The sequence below is a fragment of the Triticum aestivum genome, chromosome 7D (assembly GCF_018294505.1).
Source record: "Triticum aestivum cultivar Chinese Spring chromosome 7D, IWGSC CS RefSeq v2.1, whole genome shotgun sequence".
Classification (NCBI taxonomy): Eukaryota; Viridiplantae; Streptophyta; class Magnoliopsida; order Poales; family Poaceae; genus Triticum; species Triticum aestivum.
In genome coordinates, this window is record NC_057814.1 from 82,929,508 (window position 1) to 82,946,075 (window position 16,568).

The 16,568-nt window shown below is 48.7% G+C and overlaps 1 protein-coding gene across 1 annotated transcript; it reads left to right on the plus strand.

Moving 5' to 3' along the window:
* The first annotated feature begins 1,094 nt into the window (after positions 1–1,094).
* On the plus strand, positions 1,095–4,308 carry LOC123166092 (dehydrodolichyl diphosphate synthase CPT3). Its single transcript, XM_044583854.1, has 3 exons — positions 1,095–1,424; positions 2,985–3,051; positions 3,162–4,308. The coding sequence occupies exons 2-3, from the start codon at positions 3,028–3,030 to the stop codon at positions 4,044–4,046; spliced, it is 909 nt and encodes a 302-aa protein (XP_044439789.1). The 5' UTR covers positions 1,095–1,424; positions 2,985–3,027; the 3' UTR covers positions 4,047–4,308.
* The last annotated feature ends 12,260 nt before the right edge of the window (positions 4,309–16,568 follow it).

Sequence of the window (16,568 nt, forward strand, 5' to 3'; positions counted from 1 at the left end):
ATCGCCGTATCGGTGCAACGTAGGAAGTCACATACCTCTGCATATATGTATGATGTACTATGGAACATATATATTCTTTGAATTTTTTTTTATGTATTGACAGATTATTAACTATCTGCTGGTACATGCTTTGCATTGGTTTTCCATTTTCTTTTATGCTTATTATGCATCTTATCTTTACTCAGATGGATAATGCTCAACAACAATATCTATATTACTGTATGTGGAAGCAAAACACACTACTTGTCCTTTTTGTAATGTTGGTCCTTTGGTGGAGCAAGAAAAAAGAGAGGAAGAATGGAGCTAAACGTGTCAAGTATGCTCCACTTGTGAAGAGAGATATTTGGAGGAGTAGTGAACTAATTAGACTGATCGACACCTCGGAAAGGACGTGTTTGCGCCAGCTCAGGATGTATCCGGCTGTTTTCTACAAGTTGTGTGCTCACCTTAGGGACAAAAAGCTTTTGGCTGACACAATTCATGTGTCCGTAGAGGAGCAGGTAGCTATGTTTCTGAAAATTGTTGGGCAATATCACACTCATTCCTCTGTAGGATTTGCATTGTGGCGATCCGAAGAGACAGTGAGTAGGTATTTTAACATCGTCCTACGCGCCCTTGTGAAGTTAGCCCGTGAAATAATCTGCACTCGGTCTACAGATACACATGCTAAGATCACTACCAACCCAAACAGATTTTATCCCTACTTTGAGGTAACTCTACCAGTGTGTTATACTAGTTAATTTCCAAACTAAGTTCATTCTAATTCACACAAGTTTAATTTTTTTTTCTAGGGATGTATAGGGGCAGTAGATGGCACCCATATTAGGGCACGTGTGCCTTCAAAATATGTGGACAGGTTTGATGTCTGTTGCCGTGCGTGCGTTCGTGCCCCGGCAGACAGTCTACAAATGCCAATCAAAGGACGTCACGATGTAATTCCACAACCTGTAGAAAATTCCGTGCGTACGAGATCTACGGATTAATCTCTGCCGTGGCTTCCACCTGGGTAGGAAGTCGTCACGATCTAGCAGTATCAGTCTGGAGTCTGGACCGATGCCGATCAGGAAATAGACGGCTGTGATGCGTCACGGCGGAAGTCGCCGTCTGCCGGGGCACGAACGCACGCACGGCAACAGAAAGGAGAGAACCTTCGCGAGCTATCGCTCCGTGTCGCGCCGCCCGCCTCCCGTCCGGCTCCCCTCCCCCTCCCCCGCCGTCGCCGTCGCCGTCGCGCTCGTCCTGGCGAGATTCCGCACGAGCCCAACTGCCAGCCACTCGCTGTCCTGCACTATCCCGTTCCACTACAAGTTCGCCCGCCGTCTCTTCTTGCACAGCTGAGCCACTTGCATCCTCGGGCTCAGATCTCTCATCCAAGAGTCCCCCCGGCGGCGCCCCTCCTCCGCCCCCGGACCGTCATCCCGCAGGTAAGCTGAAGCTGACCTCTCTCCGTGGTCGCTCCATGGGCGGGCCGCGAGTCGCCTGCCCGTGCCCGCCATGTGTTCGATGGAATAGCCATGAGGTTGATGTGTATGCGGTGCACGCGTGTGCTTTTGCTTTTCTTGAGCTGCTACTGGCCATCCCATCCTGATTGTTACGGGTGCTGCTTGGAGGCTATCCGATCGGAATTAGTTGTGACTGAGCAGCAATTTTGAAGCTTCTGCCGATAGGAATTTGACCATGTGGGTAAAGAAAAAAAAACATGCTTTGTGGTATGTGCATAAGCTAAGTAGTTTCAGCAGGAAAGTCGCTTGTTCAGGAAGTTGATTACATGTTGTTGTCTGGATAGGTGCCCTGTTAGCTGTTGCTGCTAGCACTGTTTTTGAGTCGCGCGACTAGTCGTCAACTAGTCCATGAGTCCCACTGCACGGTTTTAGCTCGGTTTTCCGTGAATTAACTGGGCAATTCTCTTCTTCTTTATTAATGATATGAGGCAAAGCTTTTGCCTCTGTTTCGGAAAAAAAAAGAGTCCCACTGCCAGATGTCGACTCAACCTCTCGACTAGTCGAGACTAGTCGCGACTAGTCCATCGGCCAGGCACGACTCGTCAAAAGTCTCTACCCAAGAACGACTCGTCAATCATCGACTCGAAAACCTTGGCTGCTAGTCTCAATCCCAGGGGACCTCATCGTTGTGTCACTTTAGGCGATCTTTTGGGCAGCTGAATCTGGTGCTGCAAGTCTGGAGTCCGTCTTTCCGTCCCAGTTCCATTTTTTCTATAGGATCTATTTGATAGTACAAGAAGGATCACGTGTCTTTTGTATGCGTGTTCATACAGTCCTGGAGGAACTCTGTGGCAGGGAGTCCAAGACAACAGATCATCTGCTCTTTACCTGCTGCCGCGTCGCGCACGTCTGGTGTGCCCTTGGCGTCGACCGTGGCCTCCACTGCGGCGATATCTGGGAGGTCCCGTCTCCTCCTCTTGCACCTCAAAAGCACTGGCCTGCTGTGCGACTTCTCCTTGAGCGAATTTGGAATCATCGGCACGATGTGGTGTTCCAAAGCAAACGTCCTGCTGTCAGCCGTGCCGTCGCCGCTGCTGCCGGTGACCTCAAACTTTGGTCCTTCCGCCTGAAGCCTGAAACCGTGGAGACCTGTCAGTTTGGTGCCCATTCCTCCAAAACCTGGACCTGTGATCTCCCTGTAGTTCTGCTTATTTCTTTCCCTGCCTGAACTTTTGTTGGGTAGAAAGCCACAAAACTCTTATCTGTACTCTCCCAGGACTCTGGGTTTGCTGCGTGAGAAATACATATTCAGGTGGGGCGTCTTGCCCCCCGGTGACTTCTCAAAATAAAGAGAAGTCCTGGGGGAAGCATAAGCCATGAACTGTTGCCTTGACATCTGCTTTTCTTCTCAGTGTCGATCTCACTTAATCCCGTAGTACTTATAATATACATCTCGCACACATTTGCTGATGGTGATCGTTCACTTGTTTACCTTTCCCATGCAAGGAAGTCTGAAACCTATGTTTTTTTTCCTGTTTGCAGGTTTGAGATCGGTGCATTGCTTGGTTGACCCCTACTTGTGGAAATGCTTGATTCACTTATTAGCCATGTAATAAGATCTTCAAACAGCTCTGACTCGTTTTTTGCTGTGCTGTCATCTTCACTTTATCTGACACTTAGTAAAAGCACTGATGTGCCATATTTATCTTGTTGGCCCAGGACCCAAAGGTGTTGACTGAGAAGAAGCCTGATGAGATAATTGCGAGTGGTGTTGTTGAAAGTCTGCAGAATTTTCTGCGCAAGTGCATCATAGCTGTCCTCTCATATGGCCCAATGCCTAAGCACATCGCGTTTATCATGGACGGGAACCGCAGATACGCCAAGTCCAGAAGTATCAAGCAAGGCACCGGTCACAGCGTGGGCTTCGCTGCTCTAATGGCAAGTCTTATCTACTGTTACGAGATGGGTGTCAAGTACATCACGGTGTATGCATTCAGCATCGACAATTTCAAACGCGACCCTAGTGAAGTCAAGACCTTGATGGAATTAATGGAGGAAAAGATCAACGAGCTGTTGGAAAACAAGAACGTCATCAACAAGGTTAACTGCAAGATCAACTTCTGGGGGAACCTGGACATGCTTCCTGAACCAGTGCGGCTGGCGGCCCAAAAGCTGATGGCGAGCACCGCCGAGAACACAGGACTGGTCTTCTCCGTCTGCATGCCGTACAACTCAACCTCAGAGATCGCCAACGCCGTCACCGAGCTCTGCAAAGAACGGAGGGATATGATGCAGGGGCAGCAGGCCAGCGGCCGCAACGGCCGCCCTGCAAATGGCGGCGCATGTTCGGATATCTCGGTGTCCGACCTGGATCGCCACATGTACACCGCCGGCTGCCCAGACCCGGACATCGTGATCCGGACCTCGGGCGAGACCCGGCTGAGCAACTTCCTCCTGTGGCAGACGACGTTTAGCCATCTGCAGAACCCAGACCCCCTCTGGCCTGAGTTCTCCTGGAGGCACCTCGTCTGGGCGATACTGCAGTACCAGAGAGCCTACCCGTACATTGAGCAGAACAAAGATCTGGCTAAGAAGCAGCTGTGAGTGAGGGATCTCATCTCCTTCGGAAGGAGATATATGCAGATGTTAATCAAGAAGATACAATAATAACAGAACAGGCCTGGCATTGAAGCGTCAGTCTGTGAATAAGGGATCTGATCTCCTTTGGGAGGGGATAAGCAGATGCCATGAAAAAGATAGTACAGCAACCTGTTGAAAGTTGGCCTAATATTTTTCGTGTATGAGAAGAGTGTAATTATGGAAACCATGTGTATTATGATGTACTAGTACAATTCTTCGTTTTTGCTGTTGTGTTAAACGTCAGCAATATCTTGCCACCTAGGCTGAACACGGGAGCCAAGTCGAGAAAATTGTAAAGCTTTTAATGGTACCTGCCATGGTGCCAAGCTTATGATTGTTGCTCCGGTTTGAATGGCACTGATGTTGGGGAAGAGGTTGTTCTCATGACCACAAATGGGCAAGGGGGAGCCGATTGCCATCATTTCGCCACGCCGGAGTAAAAACGCCATTGCAGCCGCTCCCCCCCCCCCCCCCCCCCTCTGCCACCGCCGCTCCACCTTGCCAACCCTGGATGGCCGTCGGAGCCCCGGCCGCCCCGCCGATGCTCGATCCCGAGCCACCCGAGCCATGACCGGCCCACCAGTGCTCGATCCTTAGATGTCGGATCCCCGGCCTCCTCACCAGTGCTCGATCCCATGCCGGATCCCCGGCCTCCCCGCCAGTGCTCGATCCTGAGCCACTGAAGCCTTGGTCGCCCTGCCAGTGCTCGATCTCGAGCCGTCGGAGCCCCGGCCGTGCTTGATCCCAACGGCACCCTTCAGCAATGGCGGAGACAAGGGACCAGCAGGGGCCCTGCCCCCCCCCCCCCCCCCCCCCTAACATCTGAAATTTGCTGCTAAATTGTTGATGAACAATGTAGAATGAGTGATCATTTGCTGCTTAAAACCTATTGTCCTATTGTTTGGCCCTCCCCAAGCTATTTTGACACCACTTGGCCCCCTCGTCCAAGTTTCCTGGCTCCGCCACTGCCCTTCAGTGCTCCTCCCCAACACGAATAAAACCACTGATCCAGCACCGGCGGACGTGTGAGCAGACGACGAGAAGCAAGCCGGGCTGGACGACGAACGTGCGAGCGGATGACGAACAAGCAGCGTTCAGTTTTGGGTTCGGTACTAGTACCAGCCGCTTCGATTTAGGTTCGGTTTTGGATGCTCCATTTTAATTTAGTTTAGCCACTCTAATTTTGTTCAATTTTTTACGTTTCAACAGTAAATTCAGTTTCGATAGTTAAGTTCATAGACAAGAATAGGTTCAGCTTTGGAGCCTTGACGTATTTTTACGTTTTTGGTGATGTAAAAAAGTTTTTTTTTAATAATGTATATTTTACTCCAACAATAGTTTGGTAATATAAAATACATCAAATATTGGAGATGGTCTTAGCTTTTTTTTAGAGGTCGAGCCTTGTTTAGCTTTTTTTTTAGTCTGAACACACTTTATTTAATTATCATAGTCCAAATACATTGGAATACAATTAAAGTCCAAAGGTTCGAGGAGCCACAAATGACGTCCTAAAAAAAGTCCTAAAACGTGCTTAGCGAGGCTATGTGCCTTAATATTAGTCTCAGGTCCCTCGAAAATGAAAGTAGGAGACATGAATTGGGCTCAAGTTGATTTGATCTCCTTAAACATGCTGCCATACACAATTGATCTTGATCTTTTTAAAACGTTGGTTAGTTTTACTTGGGCCACGGCAACCAAAGAGAAGAAAGCTGGGGAGGCCTGAGCACCACATAAGAGCAACTCTAGCAGACCTCGCATCCGCCCCCGACCCGCAAAATAACCGTCAAAATGCGGATACGGGCCGGAAAGCCTGCCCGACCAGACCCTGCATCCCGCTCCGGCCCGCAAAAAAATTTGAGGGGCGCGGCAAATTCCCGACCCCAACCCGGGAAAACGCGGGTTTCCCCCTCGCGGCTGCGGTGCCCTGCATCAGAGAGAAGCAGTTGGCGGGAGGGACATTTCGGCCCCGCGCTCTTTTCCCCCTCCTTCCGCCGCCGCCCGCCCTTGCTTCCGCCCGCCGCCGGCGATTCCAGCCATATATGCGGGCGGAATCGCGCCGCGGGGCCGCCCCACACCCTCCCGCACCGAGCCGCTGCATCGTGTTGGAAATATGCCCTAGAGGCAATAATAAATGGTTATTATTATATTTCTTTGTTCATGGTAATTGTCTATTATTCATGCTATAATTGTATTGTCCGAAAATCGTAATACATGTGTGAATACATAGACCACAACGTGTCCCTAGTAAGCCTCTAGTTGACTAGCTCGTTGATCAACAGATGGTCATGGTTTCCTAACTATGGACATTGGATGTCATTTATAACGGGATCACATCATTAGGAGAATGATGTGATGGACAGGACCCAATCCTAAGCATAGCATAAAAGATCGTGTAGTTTCGTTTGCTAGAGCTTTTCCAATGTCAAGTATCTTTTCCTTAGACCATGAGATCGTGCAACTCCCGGATACCGTAGGAGTGCTTTGGGTGTGCCAAACGTCACAACGTAACTGGGTGACTATAAAGGTGCACTACGGGTATCTCCGAAAGTGTCTGTTGGGTTGGCACGGATCGAGACTGGGATTTGTCACTCCGTGTGACGGAGAGGTATCTCTGGGCCCACTCGGTAATGCATCATCATAATGAGCTCAATGTGACTAAGGCGTTAGTCACGGGATCATGCATTGCGGTACGAGTAAAGAGACTTGCCGGTAACGAGATTGAACAAGGTATTGGGATACCGACGATCGAATCTCGGGCAAGTAACATACCGATTGACAAAGGGAATTGTATACGGGATTGATTGAATCCTCGACACCGTGGTTCATCCGATGAGATCATCGTGGAACATGTGGGAGCCAACATGGGTATCCAGATCCCGCTGTTGGTTATTGACTGGAGAGGCGTCTCGGTCATGTCTGCATGTCTCCCGAACCCGTAGGGTCTACACACTTAAGGTTCGGTGACGCTAGGGTTGTAGAGATATGTGTATGCGGAAACCCGAAAGTTGTTCGGAGTCCCGGATGAGATCCCGGACGTCACGAGAGGTTCCGGAATGGTCCGAAGGTGAAGAATTATATATAGGAAGTCAAGTTTCGGCCACTGGGAAAGTTTCGGGGGTTACCGGTATTGTACCGGGACCACCGGAAGGGTCCCGGGGGTCCACCGGGTGGGGCCACCTGTCCCAGAGGGCCCCGTGGGCTGAAAGTGGAAGGGAACCAGCCCTTAGTGGGCTGGGGCGCCCCCCTTGGGCCTCCCCCCATGCGCCTAGGGTTGGGAACCCTAGGGTGGGGGGGTTCCCCCCTTGCCTTGGGGGGCAAGGCAACCCCTTCCCCCCTTTGGCCGCCGCCCCCCCCCCCCATGAGATCCCATCTCTAGGGCCGACGCCCCCCCCAGGGGGCCTATATAAAGGGGGGAGGGAGGGCAGCAACCTACAGCCTTGGGCGCCTCCCTCCTCCCCTGTTACACCTCTCCGTCTCGCAGAAGCTCGGCGAAGCCCTGCCGAGACCCGCTACATCCACCACCACGCCGTCGTGCTGCTGGATCTCCATCAACCTCTCCTTCCCCTTGCTGGATCAAGAAGGAGGAGACGTCGCTGCACCGTACGTGTGTTGAACGTGGAGGTGCCGTCCGTTCGGCACTCGGTCATCGGTGATTTGGATCACGGCGAGTACGACTCCGTCATCCACGTTCATTGGAACGCTTCCGCTCGCGATCTACAAGGGTATGTAGATGCACTCCTTTCCCCTCGTTGCTAGTAGACTCCATAGATGCATCTTGGTGAGCGTAGGAAAATTTTAAAATTATGCTACGATTCCCAACAGTGGCATCATGAGCCAGGCCTATGCGTAGTTACTGTGCACGGGTAGAACACAAAGCAGTTGTGGGCGTTGAGTTTGCCAATTTCTTCTTGCCGCTACTAGTCTTGTCTTGTTTCGGCGGCATTGTAGGATGAAGCGGCCCGGACCGACCTTACACGTACGCTTACGTGAGACAGGTTCCACCGACTAACATGCACTAGTTGCATAAGGTGGCTAGCGGGTGTCTGTCTCTCCTACTTTAGTCGGAACGGATTCGATGAAAAGGGTCCTTATGAAGGGTAAATAGAAATTGGCAAATCACGTTGTGGTCATACGTAGGTAAGAAAACGTTCTTGCTAGAAACCTACAAACCACGTAAAAAAAAACTTGCAACAACAATTAGAGGACGTCTAACTTGTCTTTGCAGCAAGTGCTATGTGATGTGATATGGCCAGAAGATGTGATGAATGATATATGTGATGTATGAGATTGATCATATTCTTGTAATAGGAATCACGACTTGCATGTCGATGAGTATGACAACCGGCAGGAGCCATAGGAGTTGTCTTTATTATTTTGTATGACCTGCGTGTCATTGAATAACGCCATGTAAATTACTTTACTTTGTTGCTAAACGCGTTAGCCATAGAAGTAGAAGTAATCGTTGGCGTGACGACTTCATGAAGACACAATGATGGAGATCATGATGATGGAGATCATGGTGTCATGCCGGTGACGAAGATGATCATGGTGCCCCGAAGATGGAGATCAAAGGAGCATAATGATATTGGCCATATCATGTCACTATTTGATTGGATGTGATGTTTATCATGTTTTTGCATCTTATTTGCTTAGAACGACGGTAGTAAGTAAGATGATCCCTTATAATAATTTCAAGAAAGTGTTCACCCTAACTGTGCACCATTGCGAAGGTTCGTTGTTTCGAAGCACCACGTGATGATCGGGTGTGATAGGTTCTAACGTTCGAATACAACGGGTGTTGACGAGCCTAGCATGTACAGACATGGCCTCGGAACACACGCAATACACTTAGGTTGACTTGACGAGCCTAGCATGTACAGACATGGCCTCGGAACACGGAGGACCGAAAGGTCGAGCATGAGTCGTATAGAAGATACGATCAACATGGAGATGTTCACCGATCTTGACTAGTCCGTCTCACGTGATGATCGGACACGGCCTAGTTAACTCGGATCATGTTTCACTTAGATGACTAGAGGGATGTCTATCTGAGTGGGAGTTCATTAAATAATTTGATTAGATGAACTTAATTATCATGAACTTAGTCTAAAATCTTTACACTATGTCTTGTAGATCAAATGGCCAACGTTGTCCTCAATTTCAACGCGTTCCTAGAGAAAACCAAGCTGAAAGATGATGGCAGCAACTATACGGACTGGGTCCGGAACCTGAGGATCATCCTCATAGTAGCCAAGAAAGATTATGTCTTAGAAGCACCGCTAGGTGATGCACCAATCCCAGAGAACCAAGACGTTATGAACGCTTGGCAGCAGCGTGCTGATGATTACTCCCTCGTTCAGTGCGGCATGCTTTACAGCTTAGAACCGGGTCTCCAAAAGCGTTTTGAGAAACATGGAGCATATGAGATGTTCGAGGAGCTGAAATTGGTTTTCCAAGCTCATGCCCGGGTCGAGAGATATGATGTCTCCGACAAGTTCTTCAGCTGTAAAATGGAGGAGAATAGTTCTGTTAGTGAGCACATACTCAGAATGTCTGGGTTGCACAACCGCTTATCCCAGCTGGGAGTTAATCTCCCGGATGACGCGGTCATTGACAGAATCCTCCAGTCGCTTCCACCAAGCTACAAGAGCTTTGTGATGAACTACAATATGCAGGGGATGGAAAAGACCATTCCTGAGGTATATTCAATGCTGAAATCAGTAGAAGGGGAGATCAGAAAAGAACATCAAGTGTTGATGGTGAATAAAACCACTAAGTTCAAGAAGGGCAAGGGTAAGAAGAACTTCAAGAAGGACGGCAAGGGAGTTGCCGCGCCCGGTAAACCAGTTACTGGGAAGAAGTCAAAGAATGGACCCAAGCCCGAGACTGAGTGCTTTTATTGCAAGGGAAGTGGTCACTGGAAGCGGAACTGCCCCAAATACTTAGCGGACAAGAAGAAGGCCGGCAACGCCAAAGTTATATGTGATATACATGTAATTGATGTGTACCTTACCAGTACTCGTAGTAGCTCCTGGGTATTTGATACCGGTGCGGTTGCTCATATTTGTAACTCAAAACAGGAACTACGGAATAAACGGAGACTGGCAAAGGACGAGGTGACGATGCGCGTCGGGAATGGTTCCAAGGTCGATGTGATCGCCGTCGGCACGCTACCTCTGCATCTACCCACGGGATTAGTTTTAAACCTCAATAATTGTTATTTAGTGCCAGCTTTGAGCATGAACATTGTATCTGGATCTCGTTTAATTCGAGATGGCTACTCATTTAAATCCGAGAATAATGGTTGTTCTATTTATTTGAGAGATATGTTTTATGGTCATGCCCCGCTGGTCAATGGTTTATTTTTGATGAATCTCGAACGTGATGTTACACATGTTCATAGTGTGAATACCAAAAGATGTAAAGTTGATAACGATAGTCCCACATACTTGTGGCACTGCCGCCTTGGTCACATTGGTGTCAAGCGCATGAAGAAGCTCCATGCAGATGGACTTTTGGAGTCTCTTGATTACGAATCATTTGACACGTGCGAACCATGCCTCATGGGTAAGATGACCAAGACTCCGTTCTCCGGAACAATGGAGCGAGCAACCAACTTATTGGAAATCATACATACCGATGTGTGTGGTCCAATGAGTGTTGAGGCTCGCGGAGGATATCGTTATGTTCTCACTCTCACTGATGACTTAAGTAGATATGGGTATGTCTACCTAATGAAACACAAGTCTGAAACCTTTGAAAAGTTCAAGGAATTTCAGAGTGAGGTTGAGAATCAACGTGACAGGAGAATAAAATTCTTACGATCAGATCGTGGTGGAGAATATTTAAGTCACGAGTTTGGTGCACACTTAAGGAAATGTGGAATAGTTTCACAACTCACGCCGCCTGGAACACCTCAGAGAAATGGTGTGTCCGAACGTCGTAATCGCACTCTATTGGATATGGTGCGATCTATGATGTCTCTTACCGATTTACCGCTCTCATTTTGGGGCTATGCTTTAGAGACTGCCGCATTCATTTTAAATAGGGCTCCGTCTAAATCCGTTGAGACGACACCGTATGAATTATGGTTTGGGAAGAAACCTAAGCTGTCGTTTCTAAAAGTTTGGGGATGCGATGCTTATGTCAAGAAACTTCAACCTGAAAAGCTCGAACCCAAGTCGGAAAAATGCGTCTTCATAGGATACCCTAAGGAAACTATTGGGTATACCTTCTACCTCAGATCCGAAGGCAAGATCTTCGTTGCCAAGAACGGGTCCTTTCTGGAGAAGGAGTTTCTCTCGAAAGAATTGAGTGGGAGGAAAGTGGAACTTGATGAGGTGATAGTCACCCCTTCCGAACCGGAAAGTAGCGCAGCGCGGGAAAATGTTCCTGTGGTGCCTACACCGACTGGGGAGGAAGTTAATGATGATGATCATGAAGCTTCAGATCAAGTTACTGAACTTCGTAGGTCCACAAGGACACGTTCCGCACCAGAGTGGTACGGCAACCCTGTCCTGGAAATCATGTTGTTAGACAACGGTGAACCTTCGAACTATGAAGAAGCGATGGCGGGCCCGGATTCCGACAAATGGCTAGAAGCCATGAAATCCGAGATAGGATCCATGTATGAAAACGAAGTATGGACTTTGACTGACTTGCCCGATGAGCGGCGAGCCATAGAAAACAAATGGATCTTTAAGAAGAAGACGGACGCAGATGGTAATGTGACCATCTACAAAGCTCGACTTGTCGCTAAGGGTTATCGACAAGTTCAAGGGGTTGACTACGATGAGACTTTCTCACCCGTAGCGAAGCTGAAGTCCGTCCGAATCATGTTAGCAATTGCCGCATACTATGATTATGAGATATGGCAGATGGACGTCAAAACGGCATTCCTTAACGGTTTCCTTAAGGAGGAGTTGTATATGATGCAGCCGGAAGGTTTTGTCGATCCTAAGAATGCTAACAAAGTATGCAAGCTCCAGCGCTCAATCTATGGGCTGGTGCAAGCATCTCGGAGTTGGAACATTCGCTTTGATGAGATGATCAAAGCGTTTGGGTTTACACAGACTTATGGAGAAGCCTGTGTTTACAAGAAAGTGAGTGGGAGCTCTGTAGCATTTCTCATATTATATGTGGATGACATATTATTGATGGGAAATGATATAGAATTCTTGGAAAGTATAAAGGCCTATTTGAATAAGTGTTTTTCAATGAAGGACCTTGGAGAAGCTGCTTATATATTAGGCATCAAGATCTATAGAGATAGATCAAGACGCCTCATTGGTCTTTCACAGAGTACATACCTTGACAAGATATTGAAGAAGTTCAATATGGATCAGTCCAAGAAGGGGTTCTTGCCTGTATTGCAAGGTGTGCAATTGAGCACGGCTCAATGCCCGACCACGGCAGAAGATATAGAAAAGATGAGTGTCATCCCCTATGCCTCGGCCATAGGGTCTATTATGTATGCCATGCTGTGTACCAGACCTGATGTAAACCTTGCCGTAAGTTTGGTAGGAAGGTACCAAAGTAATCCCGGCATGGAACACTGGACAGCGGTCAAGAATATCCTGAAGTACCTGAAGAGGACTAAGGATATGTTTCTCGTTTATGGAGGTGACGAAGAGCTCGTCGTAAAGGGTTACGTCGACGCTAGCTTCGACACAGATCTGGATGACTCGAAGTCACAAACCGGATACGTGTATATTTTGAATGGAGGAGCAGTAAGCTGGTGCAGTTGCAAGCAAAGCGTCGTGGCGGGATCTACATGTGAAGCGGAGTACATGGCAGCCTCAGAGGCAGCACAGGAAGCAGTCTGGATGAAGGAGTTCATTACCGACCTAGGGGTGATTCCCAATGCGTCGGGCCCGATGACTCTCTTCTGTGACAACACTGGAGCTATTGCCCTTGCGAAGGAGCCCAGGTTTCACAGGAAGACCAGGCATATCAAGCGTCGCTTCAACTCCATTCGTGAAAGTGTTCAAAATGGAGACATAGATATTTGTAAAGTACATACGGACCTGAATGTAGCAGATCCGTTGACTAAACCTCTCCCTAGAGCAAAACATGATCAACACCAGGACGCAATGGGTGTTCGATTCATCACAATGTAACTAGATTATTGACTCTAGTGCAAGTGGGAGACTGTTGGAAATATGCCCTAGAGGCAATAATAAATGGTTATTATTATATTTCTTTGTTCATGGTAATTGTCTATTATTCATGCTATAATTGTATTGTCCGGAAATCGTAATACATGTGTGAATACATAGACCACAACGTGTCCCTAGTAAGCCTCTAGTTGACTAGCTCGTTGATCAACAGATAGTCATGGTTTCCTGACTATGGACATTGGATGTCATTGATAACGGGATCACATCATTAGGAGAATGATGTGATGGACAAGACCCAATCCTAAGCATAGCATAAAAGATCGTGTAGTTTCGTTTGCTAGAGCTTTTCCAATGTCAAGTATCTTTTCCTTAGACCATGAGATCGTGCAACTCCCGGATACCGTAGGAGTGCTTTGGGTGTGCCAAACGTCACAACGTAACTGGGTGACTATAAAGGTGCACTACGGGTATCTCCGAAAGTGTCTGTTGGGTTGGCACGGATCGAGACTGGGATTTGTCACTCCGTGTGACGGAGAGGTATCTCTGGGCCCACTCGGTAATGCATCATCATAATGAGCTCAATGTGACTAAGGCGTTAGTCACGGGATCATGCATTGCGGTACGAGTAAAGAGACTTGCCGGTAACGAGATTGAACAAGGTATTGGGATACCGACGATCGAATCTCGGGCAAGTAACATACCGATTGACAAAGGGAATTGTATACGGGATTGATTGAATCCTCGACACCGTGGTTCATCCGATGAGATCATCGTGGAACATGTGGGAGCCAACATGGGTATCCAGATCCCGCTGTTGGTTATTGACCGGAGAGGCGTCTCGGTCATGTCTGCATGTCTCCCGAACCCGTAGGGTCTACACACTTAAGGTTCGGTGACGCTAGGGTTGTAGAGATATGTGTATGCGGAAACCCGAAAGTTGTTCGGAGTCCCGGATGAGATCCCGGACGTCACGAGAGGTTCCGGAATGGTCCGAAGGTGAAGAATTATATATAGGAAGTCAAGTTTCGGCCACCGGGAAAGTTTCGGGGGTTACCGGTATTGTACCGGGACCACCGGAAGGGTCCCGGGGGTCCACCGGGTGGGGCCACCTGTCCCGGAGGGCCCCGTGGGCTGAAAGTGGAAGGGAACCAGCCCTTAGTGGGCTGGGGCGCCCCCCTTGGGCCTCCCCCCATGCGCCTAGGGTTGGGAACCCTAGGGTGGGGGGGGGGGTTCCCCCCTTGCCTTGGGGGGCAAGGCAACCCCTTCCCCCCTTTGGCCGCCGCCCCCCCCCCCCCATGAGATCCCATCTCTAGGGCCGACGCCCCCCCCCCCAGGGGGGCCTATATAAAGGGGGGAGGGAGGGCAGCAACCTACAGCCTTGGGCGCCTCCCTCCTCCCCTGTTACACCTCTCCGTCTGCAGAAGCTCGGCGAAGCCCTGCCGAGACCCGCTACATCCACCACCACGCCGTCGTGCTGCTGGATCTCCATCAACCTCTCCTTCCCCTTGCTGGATCAAGAAGGAGGAGACGTCGCTGCACCGTACGTGTGTTGAACGCGGAGGTGCCGTCCGTTCGGCACTCGGTCATCGGTGATTTGGATCACGGCGAGTACGACTCCGTCATCCACGTTCATTGGAACGCTTCCGCTCGCGATCTACAAGGGTATGTAGATGCACTCCTTTCCCCTCGTTGCTAGTAGACTCCATAGATGCATCTTGGTGAGCGTAGGAAAATTTTAAAATTATGCTACGATTCCCAACACATCGCCCCTCCGGATCCGGCGAGAAGAGCCGCCCCCCGTCGTCGCCGTCGCCGGGGATCGACCACCGTCGAGCGCACCCCCTCGTCGCCGCCCGGGATCACCCGCTATCGGTTAGTCCTTTTTTGTGATTTTTGCGAGCTGTGTAGTTGATTGACGAGCCGGTGTGCGTGTAGATGGAGTTGAGCCCGTGCGAGAAGTTCTTGCTCTCCGATTCGTCCGATTCGGGCGACTCGGATGTTGAGACCATGCTTGTGACATTTCGGCAGCAAACATTAGTCATGGCGCTTGCCGTGAAGGAGCATGAAGACGAGCACCGGAAGATGAGGCGAGGATCGACTGTCGGGCGTCTGTGCATTCCTCAGAATCGCCATCTTGGGAACGAGATGTTGATGCAAGACTATTTCACGGAGAATCCTACATATCCTCCGCACCTCTTCCGGAGAAGGTACCGAATGCGCCGATCCCTCTTTGTGAAACTTGTTCAAGCTTGCGAGGCAAATTGCCAGTATTTTACTCAAAGAAGGAATGTCGCGGGCTTAAAGGGATTTAGTGCATATCAAAAAATCTCCGCAGCTATGCGGGTGATTGCATATGGCGTTCCGGCTGACTATGCCGATGAGTATCTTCGCATTGGTGAAGATAGCACAATTGAGTCTGTGCGTAGATTTGCGAAAGTGATCGTCCGTGTCTTTGGTCCTGAGTATCTTCAGGCACCCAATGAAGATGACACAAAGAAATTGATGGCATGTAATGAGAGGAGAGGTTGGCCTGGCATGCTAGGTAGCATTGATGTATGCATTGGAACTGGAAAAATTGCCCCAAGCCTTGGCAAGGAATGTATTGTGGCAAGTCTCGTGATGCAACAATTGTGCTAGAGGCCGTAGCATCCGAGGATTTATGGATTTGACATTGCTTTTTTGGTATGCCGGGCACTCTCAATGATATCAATGTGTTGCAACGGTCTCATTTGTTTGCTAGGCTTGCTAGTGGTGATGCTCCTGCTTGCAACTACACTATCAATGGGCATGAATACACAAAGGGGTACTATCTCGCAGATGTATATACCCTCCTTGGTGCACATTTGTCAAGAGCATCAAAGAACCAAAAACAAAAAACAATGTGAATTTGCAAGGGTGCAAGAGGCAGCTCGAAAAGACATTGAAAGAGCATTCGGTGTTTTGCAATCTAGGTTTGCCATTGTCCGTGGTCCTGCTCATTTTTGGGATAAGAAAACTTTGAAGAACATCATGACATGTTGTGTTATTCTGCACAATATGATTTTTGAAGATGAGAGAGGAATGAACTTAGAATTCTTTTACGACAATGTGGGTAGCCGCGTCAAACCAGCTAGACTGAAACCACATTAGAGCTTTTCTTCAGACATACAAGGAGATTGAAAATGCAGGCACACACTTTCAACTTCAGAAAGATCTCATTGAGCACCATTGGCAAAGGGCTGGACAATGACTAATTTTTGTATTCATTTGTATTTGTATTCATGACAAGTTTTGTATTGCATTTGCTACGGTGATTTGAATAATTATTTGTAATGCGAATGATTATTGTATTATGTTTGATTTGAATAATTCAGTTTGTTTTCGATTG

Excerpts from the sequence above, each read along its gene's own strand:
- LOC123166092 (XM_044583854.1), top strand. The coding sequence starts at position 3,028 with ATGCTTGATTCACTTATTAGCCAT. Across the intron at positions 3,052-3,161 it reads TTGATTCACTTATTAGCCAT|GACCCAAAGGTGTTGACTGA; the intron begins GTAATAAGATCT and ends TTGTTGGCCCAG.